A 19,240-nucleotide genomic window follows, 5' to 3' on the forward strand; every position below is an offset into this window, starting at 1 on the left:
AAATGGATGGATGGATGGGTCTTCACTTGTTTAAATAAATTCATTTATTTTTTACTTTGCTTCTTATTACTTTTAGAAATACAATTTTAGAGAAAAAATACAACCTTAAAAATGATTTTAGGATTTTTAAACAAATATACCTTTTTACCTTTTAAATTTCTTCCTCTTCTTTCCTGACAATTTAAGTCAATGTTCAAGTAAAAAAATTTTTTTTTATTGTAAAGAATAATAAATATTTTAGCTACTGGTTTTTCGACGAAGAATATTTGTGAAATATTTCTTCAAACTTACTATGATTAAAATTCAAAAAAAATATTCTGGCAAATCTAGAAAATCTGTAGAATCAAATTTAAATCTTATTTCAAAGTATTTTCAATTTCTTTTAAAATTTTTGTTCTGGAAAATCTAGAAGAAATACTGATTCGTCTTTGGTAGAAATATAGCTTGGTCCAATTTGTTAAATATTCTAACAAAGTGCAGATTGGATTTTAACCAATTTAAAACATGTCATCAAAATTCTAAAATGTATCTTAATCAGGAAAAATTACTAATGATGTTCCATAAATTATTTTTTAATTTTTTTCAAAAAGATTCAAATTAGCTAGTTTTTCTCCTTTTTGTCGGTTGAATTTTGAATTTTAAAGAGTCGAAATTGAAGATAAACTATGTTTCAAAATTTTATTTTAATTTTTTTCGTGTTTTCTCCTCTTTTAAACCGTTCAATTAAGTGTTTCTTTCATCATTTATTCTCTACAAAAAACCTTCCGTAAAAGGAAAAAAAAAAAGTATGACGGAATGACAGACAGAAATACCCATTTGTTTATATATATAAATGTATTTATTTAGGTATTCTTGTTTAACTCACACTTACGTGTAACTTACAAATGACAATATATTTATTTAATTAAGTGTGTATCAAACTCGTAGCCCTTCGCATTAATCAGTACCCAAGAAGTAGTTTTTGGTTTCAAAAAGGTTGGTGACCCCTGTACTAGGGCATAAAATCTGTCAGTTGAGTTGGTCCATAGGTTGCCTGTAGGGATTTTTAATGTCCAGCAGATGTCAGTATTTAGTGACACAGTATCGACACAGTATCAATACAATTTTGCAATGTGTCAAAACGCTTCATGACGCCTCATCAACCCATCACTAGACTCACCTAATTATGAAGTTTACAAAGTGTGAGAATGAGGAGATTTTGCGAGTTTCTTCTCAAGCGCGTCTCACAGCACAGCAGACGGGAGGGGTTGGTGAAGTGAGCAGCACTTCCTTAAAAGGAAGCGAGCGGCAGGAAGTAACCCTCCACAATAAAAGTCTTTGCACTGTATGCATGTTTTCAATGGGTATTTTAAATATGGGTTACAGTTACACAGTGAAGTACAAATTCCGTATAATTGACCACTAAATGGTAACACCCGGATAAGTTTTTCAACTTGTTTAAGTCGGGGTCCACTTAAATTGATTCATGATACAGATATATACTATCATATATATAATATCATCATAATACAGTCATCACACAAGATGATCATCAGAGTGTATACATTTAATTATTTACATTATTTACAATTCTGGGTGTGGAGGGAGAGGGGTGGTGGTTAGGTTTGGTTGTTATCATCAGTCATCAACAATTGAGAACAGAGAAATGGATATTGAAACAGTGTAGGCATACTTGCCAACCCTCCCGAAATTCAGCGCCTCTCCCGAAAACCTCCCGGGACAAATTTTCTCCCGAAAATCTCCCGAAATTCAGGCGGAGCTGGAAGCCACGCCCCCTCCAGCTCCATGCGGACCTGAGTGACGTGTCAACAGCCTGCAGTCACGTCCGCTTTCCCACAATATAAACAGCATGCCTGCCCAAACACGTTATAACTGTAGAATGATCGAGGGCGAGTTCTTGGTTTCTTATGTGGGTTTATTGTTAGGCAGTTTCATTAACGTCCTCCCAGCGCGGTAACAACACACAACAACAGCAGTCACGTTTTATTCTACCGTAAAGCAGTTCGTCTGCCGTAAACAGCAATGTTGTTGTAATATATTGAGTTGGAGACAATAAACAGGCGAGGTGCTGAAGTACGTCTCTTTACTGTAGACTTCAGAACAGACTCACACACTTGACGTCAGGTGCGCAACACCACGTAAATCGTTGGCCAACCAAAAAGTAACCCCAGTACGCTATAGCCAACATTCACCAGGAGATGGCAACAGACAAACATAGATCACTCTATTACATTCCTCCCCTTTTAGAAATGTAGAAGTTACTCAACATGAATAAACAACCTAACCAAAAAATGCAGCAGCTTAATTAAAAAACTGTACTTAAGCCACATTCTTTTTTTTTTTTTAGTACTGAACTCTTAACCCTCAATTGTAAACAATAACATGCTTATTATACAAACAGTATTTGTACACCTTTAACACAGATTTGTATACTGTCTTCAGAGATTCAGTTTTTTTGGTGGTACTCGAAACCTTTCTGGGTACCTGTGAAAGGGTGTTCAGCATGGTTAGAAAAATAGTGACAGAGAATAGAACAAGGATGGACAATTCAACCCTTAACTCAACAATGAGTAGATGAGTGTTATGTGTGTGTATATGTGTAAATAAATGAACACTGAAATTTGAGTATTTATTTTATTTATATATATATATATATATATATATATATATATATATATATATATATATATATATATATATATATATATATATATATATATATATATATGTGTAATACTTGACTTGGTGAATTCTAGCTGTAAATATACTCCTCCCCTCCCAGCCACACCCCGACCTCGCCCCCGCCCCACCCCGACCACGCCCTAACCCCCCACCTCCCGAAATCGTAGGTCTCAAGGTTGGCAAGTATGAGTGTAGGTCTGACTTGGTAGGATATGGACAGCAAGTAGTGGACATAGAGAGAAAGAGAGAGATCAGAAGGCATAAGAAAAGTATCTACATTTGATTGTTTACATTTGATTATTAACAACAATCCGGGAAGGGTGTTAGTTTAGGGTAGAAGTTGCCTGGAGGTGTACTTTTATTGCGGTTTTGAAGGAGGATAGGGATGCCTTTTCTTTTACACCTGTTGGGAGTGCATTCCATATTGATGTGGCATAGAAAGAGATTGAGTCAAGACCTTTGTTAGATCGGAATCTGGGTTCAACGTGGTTAGTAGAGCTCCCCCTGGTGTTGTGGTTACGGCGGTCATTTACGTTAAGGAAGTAGTTTGACATGTACTTCGGTATCAGGGAGGTGTAGCGAATTTTATAGACTAGGCTCAGTGCAAGTTGTTTGACTCTGTCCTCCACCCTGAGCCAGCCCACTTTGGAGAAGTGGGTAGGAGTGAGGTGTGATCTGGGGTGGAGGTCTAGAAGTAATCTTACTAGCTTGTTCTGGGATGTTTGGAGTTTAGATTTGAGGGTTTTGAAGGTGCTAGGGTACCAGGAGGTGCATGCGTAATCGAAAAAGGGTTGAACGAGAGTTCCCGCTAGAATCTTCATGGTGCTTTTGTTGACCAGAGAGGAGATTCTATAGAGAAATCTCGTTCGTTGGTTGACCTTTTTGATTACCTTGGTTGCCATTTTATCACAGGAAAGATTAGCCTCTAGAATGGAACCTAGGTAGGTAGGTGCAGTGACCAAATATGCTCGATTAGCACTCCACACAAGTCAACAAAGCTCAACTTTGTGCCTTCACGCACAGCCTAAAACGTTTGGTGGACACAATGAGACAAAGGAGTGATGTAAAAGACAACTTTCTGTGGCAGCGTCGGAGAAACTTACTTAAATTAAATGTATATAATTAAACTTGGTGGTTTGGTTTGTCCAAGTTGGATATAGATCTTCACCATGAACAAAACATGTTATGAGTTAATTAATTCACTTCACTACAACATGCAACCTGTGAAAATATCACGGTTTGGGATGAACATGCGACCAAAACATTAACCAAGCATTATGACATTTCCTCCGGGCTCCTGCTTCTGACGTCAGCACATTTTGGAGTTAAAAGTGGGCGTTCCAAAATGTGTTGAAACCTAAAATCAATATTGAGTCTATGTTGGGGGGAATTTTACCTGTGTGTTTTATTTTATTCGACATTCCAAATTTGTCACTTTGCTTGGCTGACTCAGGAGCAGTACATATTCGTCCATGACGCCCTCATGGAATCCATTATGGGCCAGGAGACCGAAGTAGCAGCCAAACACCTTCATCACTTCACAAACACCGGCATGACCCAAGGACACAGTGCTGCTCGGACACGTGTTGAAAAACAGTTTCAGGTATAGGGATTTGTTCATTTTTGACCTGTGTACGGTATATTTAGGTATGAAGCGCACATAATGGTGATTGAACAACAATAACTCTTGTCCACATTAAGAAGAATGTCAGCTAAAAGCTAAATATTACTGATAGTACCAAACCCAAAACCGGTGAAGTTGGAACGTTGTGTAAATGGTAAATAAAAACAGACAACTTATATTCAATTGAATAGACTGCAAAGACAAGATATTTAATGTTCCAACTGAGAAATTTAATTTTTTTGGCAAATAATCATTAACTTAGAATTTAATAGCAGCAACACATTGCAAAAAAAGTTGGCACAGGGGCATTTTTACCACTGTGTTACATGGCCTTTCCTTTTAACAATGCTCTGTAAATGTTTGGGAACTGAGGAGACACATTTCTGAAGCTTTTCAGGTGGAATTATTTCCCATTCTTGCTTGATGTACAGCTTAAGTTGTTCAACAGTCCGGGGTCTCCGTTGTGGTATTTTAGGCTTCATATTACGCCACACTTTTTTTTACTACGAAGCCACGCTGTTGTAACACTTGGCTGCTGAAATAAGCAGGGGCGTCCATGTTAACGCTGCTTGGATGTCAACATATGTTGCTCCAAAACCTGTATGTACCTTTCAGCATTAATGGTTCCTTCACAAATATGTAAGTTACCCATGTCTTGGGCACTAATACACCCCCATACCATCACAGATGCTGGCTTTTCAACTTTGCGCCTATAACAATCCGGATGGTTCTTTTCCTCTTTGTTCCGGAGGACACGACGTCCACAGTTTCCAAAAAAACTCTTTGAAATGTGGACTCAGCAGACCACAGAACACTTTTCCACTTTGCATCAGTCTATCTTAGATGAGCTCAGGCCCAGCGAAGTGTTTCTGGGTGTTGTTGATAAATGGCTTTCACTTTGCATAGTAAGGGTTTTAACATGCACTTACAGATGTAGTGACAAACCGTAGTTACTGACAGTGGTTTTCTGAAGTGTTCCTGAGCCCATGTAGTGATATTATTTACACACTGATGTTGCTTTTTTATGCAGTACCCCCTGAGGGATCCAAGGTCACGGGCATTTAATGTTGGTTTTCGGCCTTGCAGTGATTTCCCCAGATTTTCTGAACCTTTTGATGATATTACGGACCGTAGATGGTGAAAAACCCTACATTTCTTCCTTGCAATAGCTGGTTGAGCAATTTGCTCAAGCACTTGTTCACAAAGTGGTAACCCTCGCCCCCATCCTTGTTTGTGAATGACGGAGCATGTCATGGAAGCTGCTTTTATACCCAATCATGGCACTCACCTGTTCCCAATTACCCTGTTCACCTGTGGGATGGTCCAAATAAGTGTTTGATGAGCATTCCTCAACTTTATCATGTTGCAGGCATCAAATTCCAAATGAGCTAATATTTGCAAAAATAACAGTTTATCCGTTTCAACGTCGGGTATCTTGTCTTTGCAGTCCATTCAACTGAATATAGGTTGACAATGGTTTGCAAATCATTGTATTCTGTTTGTATTTACCATTTACACAACTAACTACATTTACACTGGTTTTGGGTTTTGTACATCTGTAAATCTGCCGCTCAATGTGAGGGTAAACCATACTTGCCAACCCTCCCGAATTTTCCGGGAGACTCCCGAAATTCAGCGCCTCTCCCGAAAACCTCCCGGGACAAATATTCTCCCGAAAATCTCCCGATTTTCAGCCGGAGCTGGAGGCCACGCCCCTTCCAGCTCCATGCGGACCTGAGTGAGGACAGCCTTTTTTTCACGACGGGAGGACTACAGGGTGACAAGAACTAAATCATCCAGACTAGAGATACATTGTATTATTATGTTTATCTTACCTAAAAATAAATATATTTATTAATTTAAAAAAAAAAGAAAAACTAAATACATTTTTACCATATTTTGCTAAAAACATCAAAATTAATTGTATTTTTATTTGTATTTTTTCTGACTCCTTATTACATCCAGGCATTAGAATTATACATTAAAATAAACATATTTGAAATAATTAATTTTAAATTATCATAATAATTCATTTAAAATGACCATATTTAATTATTAAAATAATTGCTTGTTTATCAACAACTTTAGCATTTTATTCATTACATTTTGAAGCTCTCAGAAGCCAAGTTATGTTATATTCCTTAGGATTTATGTATGCAAGTTTGAAATATCAATTATCTAAACACAGTTTTGTTTGCATATTTTCAGGATATATATATATATATATATATATATATATATATATATATATATATATATATATATATATATATATATGTATGAATGAAATACTTGACTTGATGAATTCTAGCTGTCAATATACTCCTCCCCTCTTAACCACGCCCCCAACCACGCCCTGCCCCACCCCCGACCACGCCCCCACCCCCCACCTCCCGAAATCGGATGTCTCAAGGTTGGCAAGTATGGGGTAAACACTATGTCATAAAGGGGAAAAAAACAGCTTGATTTGACAAATTAAAAAATAAGCATGCAATTGTCAGAGACATTTAAAATTGATCCATCTTTTTGTGAAATGTTCACAAAGTCTAACAGTCAAACTTTGCTGTACATTTCAGTTGGTTACAGAGTGCAATACCAAATATACAGAGTGTTGCAGTGCCCAAAAGGAGTGCAACAAAGAGAAAAATCGAATTTCATCCGTGGTGCCATGTAAGTCTTTTATTTTGGTTCCATTAATACATTTATCTCAAGCAGGAACATCCAGCACACAATGATTATCTAGCTATTACAGTATATAATGTGTATACATTGTCTATTAATAGTTGCATTAAACAAGAATTCTAAAGGGAGAACTATCAACCTTTTAAATGCGGCAGACCCCAGTAAGACCGAATCAAAATGTCCCATAATATTTTTGAGGCGTCTGCAACAAATTAAATGGCTTTGCATTATTTCTTAACAAATGATACATTGTAGGATATACTTCTATTTATACCATAATGGGGAAATTACGTTGTTGCAGTGCAGGTTTTTACATACAGGAGCAGAAGTAAAATGTAATGAAAAACAAAAAAAAATCATAAATAATACACTGCAAAAACTGAAATCTAAGTAAGATTAAATATCTCAAATAAGGGTGATATTTGCTTATTTTCTGTCTGATAAGATAATTATTCTCACTAAGCAGATGTTAGAGTGTTTTACTTGTTTTAAGGGTTTTGGTCCTAAATTATCTTAGGAAGATATTACAGCTTGTTGCTGAGATTTTATGACCTATATTGAGTAAAACATGCTTGAAACTAGAATATCAATATCAAAAAAGCTGTGTCATCAACACTCACAAGTATAAAACTACTTTTTTAAAGTAATAATTTCTTATTTCAAGCATAAAAAAAAAAAAATCATGATTTTCACACAATTGTGTATCATAATTAAAACAGATGACAGCCAAATGGACTTTGCTGTTTTATTTTCAATGAAACAATAGAAAATACGTACTCTTACAGTAGTACAGTTGGCACAGTACAGTAAACTGACAATTAATATTTAAAAATTTAACATGTGACATTTCAAACGATTTTGAACAAAAATAGTTCATGCACATTCAGATAAATTCTTCAAAATTACAATTACATTTTTTTTGGCCGGGCTGTATATATGCGCACTAATTGACTAATTGACTGATGATGTCATGTTAACGATAGAAAAATGCATTTTTAGACCATATGATTTGCCTGAGCGGCTAGGAGACCCCGAGAGTAACAAGCGGTTGCCTTGTTGCCTTTCCATTAAGAACAATAAATTAATTTTTAGTATAAGTTTGCTGGTTTCAAGAAATAAAATGCCAGCGCATATCATTATGTCAAGATAATGGCACTAGCATTTACTTAATTTAAGAATATTTTTCAACATATTGAGCAAAAAGGTCTCATATTTTTATTTTCTACCAAGAAAAGTGCACTTGTTATTAGTGAGAATATACTTATTTTAAGGTATTTTTGGGTTTATTGAGGTTAGCTAATTTTACTTGTTTTGGAAAGTCTTGACAAGCCAAATGTTCTTGTTTTATTGGCAGATAATTTTGCTCAGTTCAACTAAAATACCCCATCCATCCATCCATCTTCTTCCGCTTATCCGAGGTCGGGTCGCGGGGGGAACAGTCTAAGCAGGGAAGCCCAGACTTCCCTCTCCGCAGCCACTTCGTCCAGCTCTTCCTGTGGGACCCCGAGGCGTTCCCAGGCCAGCCGGGAGACATAGTCTTCCCAACGTGTCCTGGGTCTTCCCCGCGGCCTCCTACCGGTCGGACGTGCCCTAAACACCTCCCTAGGGAGGCGTTCGGGTGGCATCCTGACCAGATGCCCGAACCACCTCATCTGGCTTCTCTCGATGTGGAGGAGCAGCGGCTTTACTTTGAGCTCCCCCCCCTATCTCTAAGGGAGAGCCCCGCCACCTGGCTTACTTACTTACTTACTTAGTCCTCTTGCACTTCAGGGTGCGTAGAGCCGACCATAGCAACCAGGTCTCTCCATCTGGGTCTGTTGTGGGCAAGGTATTGAGCTTGTGCCATAGACACATTGCAGGCCTTAAGGTCCTGGGCTAATACATCCAGCCAGCGAGTCCTGGGGGCGCCTCTAGGGCGTCTCCAGCCAGCTCGGTGCGGGTTGAAGTCCAGGATTTTGCGCGTGGGGTGTTCCCCCGGCAGGCGGATGACATGGCCATACCAGCGCACTCGCCGCATTGCTGCGAGGCGAGAGGCTGGGAGCTGTTGGGTTAGCTCTCTTAGGGTCTTGTTGGTGACATGCTGGCTCCACGTGATGCCTTCTATCCTCCTGAGGGCTCTGGAATCAAAGCCATCTAGCCTGGCCGCCAGGATGTTATTCAGCGGCCATGTTTCCGAGCCGTACAGAAGGACAGAGATGACAGAGGAATTGTAGACCCTCAACTTGGTGTCCCGAGATATGTGCCGGTGTCGCCACAACGGTCTCCACAGGGACTGCATGACGGAGGCTGCAAGGGCGCGACGGCGGTCCACCTCTCGTTTGAGGTCGCCGGTGTTGGTGACTGTCAAGCCGAGGTATCTGATGGTAGGGACAAAGTGGACAGGGGTATCCTCAAATAAGAAGGGTGGTGGGTCTGGTCCATCGCCGATATGCATGAGTTCGGTTTTGGACCAGTTGATTTTCAGGCCGAGCTGTTTGGTCTCCTCATCAAACACACCGAGGGCCTCCCTGAGCTGGTCAGCGGTCTCACTGAACAGGGTGGTGTCATCGGCGTATTCGAGGTCCTTTAGGGTGTAGTTTCCAAGTGACACCCCGGGGACTCGCACACAGACTCTGGACATCAGGTGGTCGATGACACAGTTAAATAGTTCTGGTGCGGCAACACAGCCTTGCCTGACCCCGCTGTTGATGGGGAACCACTCAGAGTCTTTACAGTTCACACGCACACAGCTTTCTGCACCCTGATACAACTGCTGAAAGAGTGTGGTGATTTTAGTTGGGACTCCGAGGGACTTCAGGATGTTCCAGAGGGACCCGTGGTCCACAGTGTCGAAGGCAGCCTTAAGGTCAATGAAGGCAATGTAGAGGTGCCGGTCCTTTCTGAACTCCCGGGCCTTTTCTATTAAGAGCCGGATGGCAGAGATGTGATCCGTGGTGGAACGAATGGGCATGAAGCCTGCCTGTTCTTGGCGGCGTCTGCTTCTGGTTGCAGGTAGAGCTCGGGTGAGTAATATGCGGGTAAAGAGTTTACCGGGGATGGAGAGGAGTGTGATCCCTCTATGGTTGCTGCAGGTCAGCTGGTCACCCTTATGCTTCCAAAATGGTAGTATAATGCCCCGCCTCCAGTCATCAGGCAGCGACTCAGAGACCCACACATGGTTGATGATCTGTGTGAGCCAGAGGATGATATTGTCTCCTCCGGCCTTCAGCATCTCTGCTGTGAGGGTACATAAGCCTGGGGCTTTTCCATTCTTGAGTTTTGTTAGTGCTGCTCTGACTTCAGCTGGAGAGACAGGGGCGGTGGAGCAGTCCGGGATTGTGGTGGTGTGGGTGGTAGGGGTGGGGTCTTCCCAAATGAGCAGCTTCCGCCGAACCCCCTGCCATACGTAGGGGGTTCACAGCCCGTCAGCATGGGTTGGGGCAAGATCTCCTCCCCAACCCGGAGATGGCACTCCACCCTTTTCCGGTCGAGAACCATGGACTCGGACTTGGAGGTGCTGATTCTCATCCCAGTCGCTTCACACTCGGCTGTGAACCGATCCAGTGAGAGCTGAAGATCCTGGCCAGATGAAGCCATCAGGACCACATCATCTGTAAAAAGCAGAGACCTAATCCTGCAGCCACCAAACCAGATCCCCTCAACGCCTTGACTGCGCCTAGAAATTCTGTCCATAAAAGTTATGAACAGAATCGGTGACAAAGGGCAGCCTTGGTGGAGTGCAACCCTCACTGGAAACGTGTCCGACTTACTGCCGGCAATGCGGACCAAGCTCTGGCACTGAGCATACAGGGAGCGGACTGCCACAATCAGACAGTCCAATACCCCATACTCTCTGAGCACTCCCCACAGGATTTCCCGAGGGACACGGTCGAATGCCTTCTCTAAGTCCACAAAACACATGTAGACTGGTTGGGCAAACTCCCTCAAGGACCCTGCCGAGAGTATAGTAGCTGGTCCACAGTTCCACGACCAGGACGAAAACCACACTGTTCCTCCTGAATCCGAGGTTCGACTATCCGGCGTAGCCTCCTCTCCAGTACACCTGAATAGACCTTACCGGGAAGGCTGAGAAGTGTGATCCCACGATAGTTAGAGCACACCCTCCGGTGCCCCTTCTTAAAGAGAGGAACCACCACCCCGGTCTGCCAATCCAGAGGTACCGCCCCCGATGTCCACGCGATGCTGCAGAGTCTTGTCAACCAAGACAGCCCCACAGCATCCAGAGCCTTAAGGAACTCCGGGCGGATCTCATCTACCCCTGGGGCCTTGCCACCGAGGAGCTTTTTAACTACCTCAGCCCCAGAAATAGGAGAGCCCACCACAGACTCCCCAGGCACTGCTTCCTCATAGGAAGACGTGTTGGTGGGATTGAGGAGGTCTTCGAAGTATTCCCTCCACCGATCCACAACATCCGCAGTCGAGGTCAGCAGAACACCATCCCCGCCATACACGGTGTTGATAGTGCACTGCTTCCCCTTCCTGAGGCGGCAAATTTTTGTAATTGTTTTTCTTGTTTTGGAACATTATTTTTTTGCAGTGTACACATTGGTCACTAATATGTACAGATAAAAGGGGATACAGGGGTAGAGGGGCGACTGAACTTGGGGACTATGACTTCCGATTGAGGAGTTGAAAGCAGGCACTTTATGAACACAGACTAACGACAACAATCACCACCGCCTGTGATTCTTTGTTTTGGGTCTTGCATCTGCGTCATCATTATTCACCAAAATAGACCGTTACAAAATAACTAGTTGACAAATAAGCAAAAACAGGCGAAAATAATGTTTTAGGAACTCAGGTCAATCAATGTTCCACCGCTGATCTCCAACACGCTCTTCAGAGCAGACATCGAGGCAAATGTCCCTAAAATTGCGGGAGACATCTTTTTTCATAATCTTCTTCGCGGTTCAGAAAATGTTGACTTTGATTACACAGAATCCTTGAAATTGCCACAAAAGCACCAGTACTGAGATGACTCGAACTGAAGCATGTTTACTTCTGTTTTTTTACTTCCATAAACATGTGCGACGACATGGCTCCGTGTCTGTATTCAGGTTTATTTGCATTCTGGACAAACATTTTTTTCGTAATGTGAAGGACTACGAAAAAAGATCAAATTTGACAAATCAAAAACCTGAATTGGACATCCTACCCTGAAGTGTTGTGAACACACTGAACATAGCCTTCATGCTGCTGCGGTCTGGCTCGACCATGCTAAGGTAACTGTTAGAATAATTGTTTCTAAATTATCACAAAAACTTTGTGTTACATTGAGGGTATGGTGAGAAGACAAAAGCCGTCTTTGAAACCTACCAAGAGTAAGGCTCGTAAAACTCCACTGTGTTCTTTCATGTATGGTAATCAACAGAAAGATATCGTTCTAGCTCAAAGACTTCAAAGCGGAGAGAAGACAGGATCTGCCCAATTTCCAGACGACCTCTTTAGAACCTCCTTTTTGAACTGGTTTATGAACGTCTTTTTGAACTATTTTATGGACCTCTTTTGGAACTATTTTACGAACTCTTTTTGAACTGACCTTTTCTGTGAATTGTTTACGACCTTTTCTGTGAACTTTTTGCGACCTTTGTCCTTTGGAAACAGCGGTGGCCATGTGGTCCAAAATAAAAGAAGGAGGCGTGCAATCTTTTGGCAGAGCGTGCTGAGATACTGTGCAAGGGTACAGTGTACAGACGACTCTCCTCACTATATTGAGTCCAAATTTAGTTATGTCTTTGTTTAATTCTTTGCCTTTTGTCTTGTTTAATAGATGTCATCAGTGTTTGAACCTGACAGTAACAGTCAAAACTAGGTTTTGTGTATAGTAACAAGGGTGTTACTGATAGAACGGATTGGATTGACGTAGGGTCTTCATAGTGTCTTTATATTAAATCTTTCTGCAATTTAAAAAAATAAAAAATAAAAATAAAAACACACCGATTTATTTAGACGGGGCTTCAACACGCGAAAGACAAAAAAACAAACACTTAGCAACATTTTAAATGTCCCATAAAAAAAGTTTGCTTGTCTGTCCCTCTTCATCACAGAGGTTCAGACTACGATAGAATTAGAAATACTCTAATAACCTATATATCACTGCTCAGAACCTCTAGTTTCAGAAACTATTTTGATACCACAATTGGTTCAAGGTGTGTTCTCGTTTCAAAGTAGCATAGCAATAGGGGAAGTCTCTTGATTTGTTGCAGTCTCGTGTCTTTTATTTACACATTTTTGTTTTTTTGTTATTGTTATGATGCATTTCCTTTTTGTCATTTTGAACAGCGGAGCAAGCAAGGGTAACCTTAGCGCCCTTGCCTGGCATCCAGGGTAGTGATTACATCAACGCTTCGTACATAATGGTCAGTACTTCCTGTCGGGATCGCTCTGTTCGTAGCACAGCATGACCATATTTACTTACGTCAGTTTATATTGCCAAATCTGACTCTGGTCTATGGTGTGTGTTTGTGTTCCCTACAGAGTCACTACAGTAGTAATGAGTTCATCATTACCCAACATCCTCTGCCTCACACCACTAAAGACTTCTGGAGAATGATCTGGGACCACAATTCACAAATCATTGCGATGCTGCCTGCCAACCATGGACTGGTATGACACATTTCAGTCACTCGGCATTACCAGCTCATTCAATTATTTATTATTGAATTATTAATCTCTTGCTGTACTGATGGCCCACCAGAGTTAGTAATAATACAGCAGTGGTGTGCCGTTAGGACCAGCAAGGCCTTCTCTGCTGGCCTAACATAAATCATGATCATAGATTAATATAAGTATTCTCTTCATGTCTTATTAGGCTCCAGTGTTGCTTGTTTTTACGTTAAAGCTTTTATCCAATCAGAGTTCAGCCGGATAGATAGACAGTTGCGATAGCCAATCAGATCCCGAGTTGTTGACAGTAGCCCACATAGGTAGCCCATACTTGCCAACCTTGAGACCTCCGATTTCGGGAGGTGGGGGGGGGGGGGGGGGGTGAGGGTGGGCGTGGTCGGGCTGGGACGGGGGCGTGGTTGGGGGTGTGGCTAAAAGGGGAGTGGTATATTTACAGCTAGAATTCACCAAGTCAAGTATTTCATATATATATATATATATATATATATATATATATATATATATATATATATATATATATATATAAGAAATACTTGACGTTCAGTGAATTCTAGATGTATATATATATTTATTATATATATATCTTATTATATATTTTATTACATATATATATATGTATATATATATATATATATATATATATATTTATATATATATATATATATATATATATATATATATATATATATATATATATATATAAAATAAATACTTGAATTTCAGTGTTCATTTATTTACACATATACACACACACATAACACTCATCTACTCATTGTTGAGTTAAGAGTTGAATTGTCCATCCTTGTTCTAGTCTCTGTCACTATTTTTCGAACCATGCTGAACACCCTCTCTGATGATGCATTGCTGTGTGGCACGCACAAAAGTGCTTTCATCAAATGCACTAGATGGCAGTATTGTCCTGTTTAAGAGTGTCACAACATTGCTGTTTACGGCAGACGAACTGCTTTACGGTATACAAAAAAGTGACTGCTGTTGTTGTGTGTTGTTGCCGCGCTGGGAGGACGTTAATGAAACTGCCTAACAATAAACCCACATAAGAAACCAAGAACTCGCCCTCCATCATTCTACAGTTATAACGTCATTGGGCAGGTACGCTTTTTTATATTGTGGAGGACCTGAGTCCGCCTGAATTTCGGGAGATTTTCGGGAGAAAATTTGTCCCGGGAGGTTTTCGGGAGAGGCGCTGAATTTCGGGAGTCTCCCGGAAAATCCGGGAGGGTTGGCAAGTATGAGGTAGCCTTACGCTGAACGTGACTGTGATTGGGTTTTCACTTGTCACTCCTAAATGAGAATCCAATCACAAGTTGTAATTTGCGAAAAGCAGGGAGGGGCACCAGAGCCATACCCGGCCAACGGAGTAATCATCGGTTCTCAGTTTCTTAAGTCACAAAGAAAAAGTTTAATATTGTATTTATTTATTTTTCTACATTTAATATGTTCTTCACAATTATTTACATTTTGACAGAACCACGTGAGGTGTTATGAACTGGTCAAGGGGGGTGACCCCGGGATGCAGAGACGGGAGGCAAGTTTGAAATACAAAAAGGAATACATTTAATAAGTCAAAAAGTGTAACAAAAAGCGATGGGGCAGAAGTGCACACCATGAATATTAACAAAACAGGTTCCTCAGTGGTTGGCAAGGGGAAAAGCCAGGGCGCACCAAGCACCGCATAAAGTCTTTGCTGCCTCAAGGAGGCTAGGGAACAAACACAAAGAAATTAGAAATAACAGGACAAGGGAAAGCAACGTACCACGAGGCGAAGTAGGCACATGCACGTGCGAGTTCGGGAAACAATGACCAGCAAGGTCAAGCTGTTGGTGACGAGCCTAAATACTGGCGGGCTAATTGCGAGCAGCTGTGTCACCAGGTCCGCCCCTCGCCAGGGACAAATCACTAAAACACAGGTGCAGACAACAAAGAACACAGGAACACACTAAAACACAACATGGGGTTTGTTTTAAATGCTGATGCGGGGTCATTGATTTTTAAATGTGCCGAAATATAGCCTGTTTTATACACTGTTGAGGTGATTTAATTTCCACACTGCAAAAACTGAAATCTAAGTAAGATTAAATATCTCAAATAAGGGTGATATTTGCTTATTTTCTGTCTGATAATTCTTCTCACTAAGCAGATTTTATGTTAGAGTGTTTTACTTGTTTTAAGGGTTTTAAATGATCTCAGTGAGATATTACAGCTTGTTGCTGAGATTTTATGACCTATATTGACTAAAGCATGCTTGAAACTAGAATATCAACTGTTGCAAAGCTGTGTCATCAACACTCACAAGTATAAAATTACTTTTTTTAGAGTAATAATTTCTTATTTCAAGCATGAAAAAAAAAATCAGGATTTTGACAAAATTGTGTCTCATAATTAAAACAGATGACAGCCAAATGGACTTTGCTGTTTTATTTTCAATGAAACAATAGAAAATACGTACTCGTATAGTAGTACAGTTGGCACAGTACAGTAAACTGACAGTTAATATTCAAACATTTAACATGTGATATTTCAAACAATTTTGAACAGAAATAGTTTATGCACATTCAGGTAAATTCTTCAAAATTACAATTTAAAAAAAATTGGCAGGGGGCCGGGCTGTATATATGCGCACTAATTGACTGAAAGAGCACGCACTTGGCGCGATGATGTCATGTTATCGATGGAAAAATGCATTTTTAGACAATATGATTTGCCTGAGCGGCATACTTGCCAACCTTGAGACCTCCGATTTCGGGAGGTGGGGGGTGGGAGGCGTGGCTAAGAGGGGAGGAGTATATTTACAGCTAGAATTCACCAAGTATTTTATATATATATATATATATATATATATATATATACATATATATATATGTATATGAAATACTTGACTTTCAGTAAATTCTAGCTATACATATAATTATTTTATTATATATATATATATATATATATATATATATATATATATATATATATATAAATATATATATATATATATATATATATATATATATATATATATATATATATATATAAATAAAATAAATACTTGAATTTCAGTGTTCATTTATTTACACATATACACACACATAACACTCATCTACTCATTGTTGAGATAAGGGTTGAATTGTCCATCCTTGTTCTATTCTCTGTCACTATTTTTCTAACCATGCTGAACACCCTTTCACAGGTACCCAGCAAGGTTTCGAGTACCACCAAAAAAACTGAATCTCTGAAGACAGTATACAAATATGTGTTAAAGGTGTACAAATACTGTTTGTATAATAAGTATGTTATTGTTTAAAAATGAGGGTTAAGAGTTCAGTACTAAAAAAAAAAAAAAGGAATCTGGCTTAAGTACAGTTTTTTAATTGAGCTGCTGCATTTTTTGGTTGGGTTGTTTATTTATTTTGAGGAACTTCTCCATTTCTAAAAGGGGAGGAATGTAATAGAGTGATCTATGTTTGTCTGTTGCCATCTCCTGGTGAATGTTGGCTATAGCGTACTGGGGTTACTTTTTGGTTGGCCAATGATTTACGTGGTGTTGCGCACCTGACGTCAAGTGTGTTGAGTCTGTTCTGAAGTCTACAGTAAAGAGACGTACTTCATCACCTCGCCTGTTTATTGCCTCCAACTCAATATATTACAACAACATTGCTGTTTACGGCAGACCAACTGCTTTACGGTAGAATAAAACATGACTGCTGTTGTTGTGTGTTGTTACCGCGCTGGGAGGACGTTAATGAAACTGCCTAACAATAAACCCACATAAGAAACCAAGAACTCGCCCTCCATCATTCTACAGTTATAACTTGTGTTGTGGGAAAGCGGACGTGAATACAGGCTGTTGACACGTCACTCAGGTCCGCATGGAGCTGGAGGGGGCGTGGCTTCCAGCTCCGCCTGAATTTTGGGAGATTTTCGGGAGAAAATTTGTCCCGGGAGGTTTTCGGGAGAGGCGCTGAATTTCGGGAGTCTCCCGGAAAATCCGGGAGGGTTGGCAAGTATGCTGAGCGGCTAGGAGACCCCGAGAGTAACAAGCGGTTGCCTTGTTGCCTTTCCATTAAGAACAATAAATTAGTTTTTAGTATAAGTTTGCTGGTTTCAAGAAATGTAATGCCGAGTGCATATCATTATGTCAAGATAATGGCACGAGCATTTACTTAATTTAAGATTATTTTTGAACATACTGAGCAAAAAGGTCTTTTTTTTTTCTACCAAGAAAAGTGCAGTTGTTATTAGTGAGAAATTGAGAATATACTTATTTTAAGGTATTTTTGGGTCCATTGAGGTTAGCTAGTTTTACTTGTTTTGGAAAGCCAATTTTTTTTTGTTCTATTGGCAGATAATGTTCTTTAGTTCAAATAAAATACCCCTAATTTTATTTTATTTTTTTCTTGTTTTTGAACACTGACTTTTTGCAGTGCAGTAGTGCACAAGTGTGTTTCTGTATAGTATTTCTCCAGCCGTGGTCATATGGGGACATAAATGATGGTATTTTGAGGGATATTTATTAAAGTAGGACTAAGTAGGACATCACGCCTCGGGATCCCCCGGGAAGAGGAAAGCCTGGGCTTCCCTGCTTAGGCTGCTGCCCCCGCGACCCAACCTCGGATAAGCGGAAGAAGATAGATGGATGGATGGATGGATTTGTATTGTTCCAGATAATCACAAAAATCGAAAAAAGTATTCATCCAAAATGCATGTTTATCTGTGTGATGACAAATTAAGCTTTTCCTTTGCGTTTATCATGTTTTTAGCATAACGGTATCAACTTTGTTCAGCAGGAGTCCTAATTGTCCGTTTAAAAAAAACATTAAAATAAAATAGAAAACATGGTCCGAAATGTGTCTTTTGATTTGCATTTAAGAATGGGGAATAGAATGAACACGGACCCTAGATGAAGTTATCACCTCTATTTGTTTTCCGGACATGGTAAAAAATACACTTTGTAAAGAATAAATAGATTAGTCAGAACATTATGTAAACCTGCACACTCTAGAATCGATTTAGACATGCATTCAACCCAGGTGCTTTCGGCAGCATTTATTTCACTGCATGTTGTTTTTATTATGCACATGCCAAGATTAGATGAAAATAATACTTTAGCCTACCTTTTATTGCTTTTTTTTTAATAGCCTAAATCAGGCATGCAAGCTCACACCAAACTGTGTTAACCTTATGATTTGATGCTTTGACATTGTTTAACACAAGTATCCCACATTGTAACGACATGTATAGGTCAAAAAAGACATAATTCATCATAGGTCTCGCATAAAAATTGCTCGATGCACTAAAAAATTTAATTCTATCGTAGAATTGGCTACTAGTTGAGACCATGGTTCCTAAAGGCAGTCTTATTTTTGTATTTCTATATTGGAATAAATGAGAGTAAAGTTGAACATGTGGGTGTTATTTCATGCCTAGAGGGCTTTCATAATGTTAAAAGCCTTATTTAGAAGGTCGTAAACTGTTTTTTAATGTTGAATTTGATTTACAATTAACAATTTCTGCGGTAGAAAAATGGATGGATGGGTGGAATTTCTGCATGGCGGAAATCCATTTACTCGGTCACCAATCAACAGTGATACATGAGGGACAACTAACTGTATGTTAACA

The 19,240-nt window shown here is 39.9% G+C and overlaps 1 protein-coding gene across 4 annotated transcripts in view; it reads left to right on the forward strand.

The window, feature by feature from the left end:
• Positions 1-19,240, forward strand: part of LOC133583860 (receptor-type tyrosine-protein phosphatase gamma-like) — a 941,097-nt gene that overhangs the window by 899,669 nt on the left and 22,188 nt on the right. For all 4 annotated transcript variants that reach the window (XM_061937677.2, XM_061937679.1, XM_061937678.1 and 1 more), the window contains 4 exons: positions 4,136-4,285; positions 6,883-6,976; positions 13,271-13,347; positions 13,466-13,594. In XM_061937677.2, coding sequence (XP_061793661.1) covers positions 4,136-4,285; positions 6,883-6,976; positions 13,271-13,347; positions 13,466-13,594 — 450 coding nt within the window. The remainder of the gene's footprint in view (positions 1-4,135; positions 4,286-6,882; positions 6,977-13,270; positions 13,348-13,465; positions 13,595-19,240) is intronic.

This window comes from Nerophis lumbriciformis, linkage group LG03 (genome assembly GCF_033978685.3).
Source record: "Nerophis lumbriciformis linkage group LG03, RoL_Nlum_v2.1, whole genome shotgun sequence".
NCBI lineage: Eukaryota > Metazoa > Chordata > Actinopteri > Syngnathiformes > Syngnathidae > Nerophis > Nerophis lumbriciformis.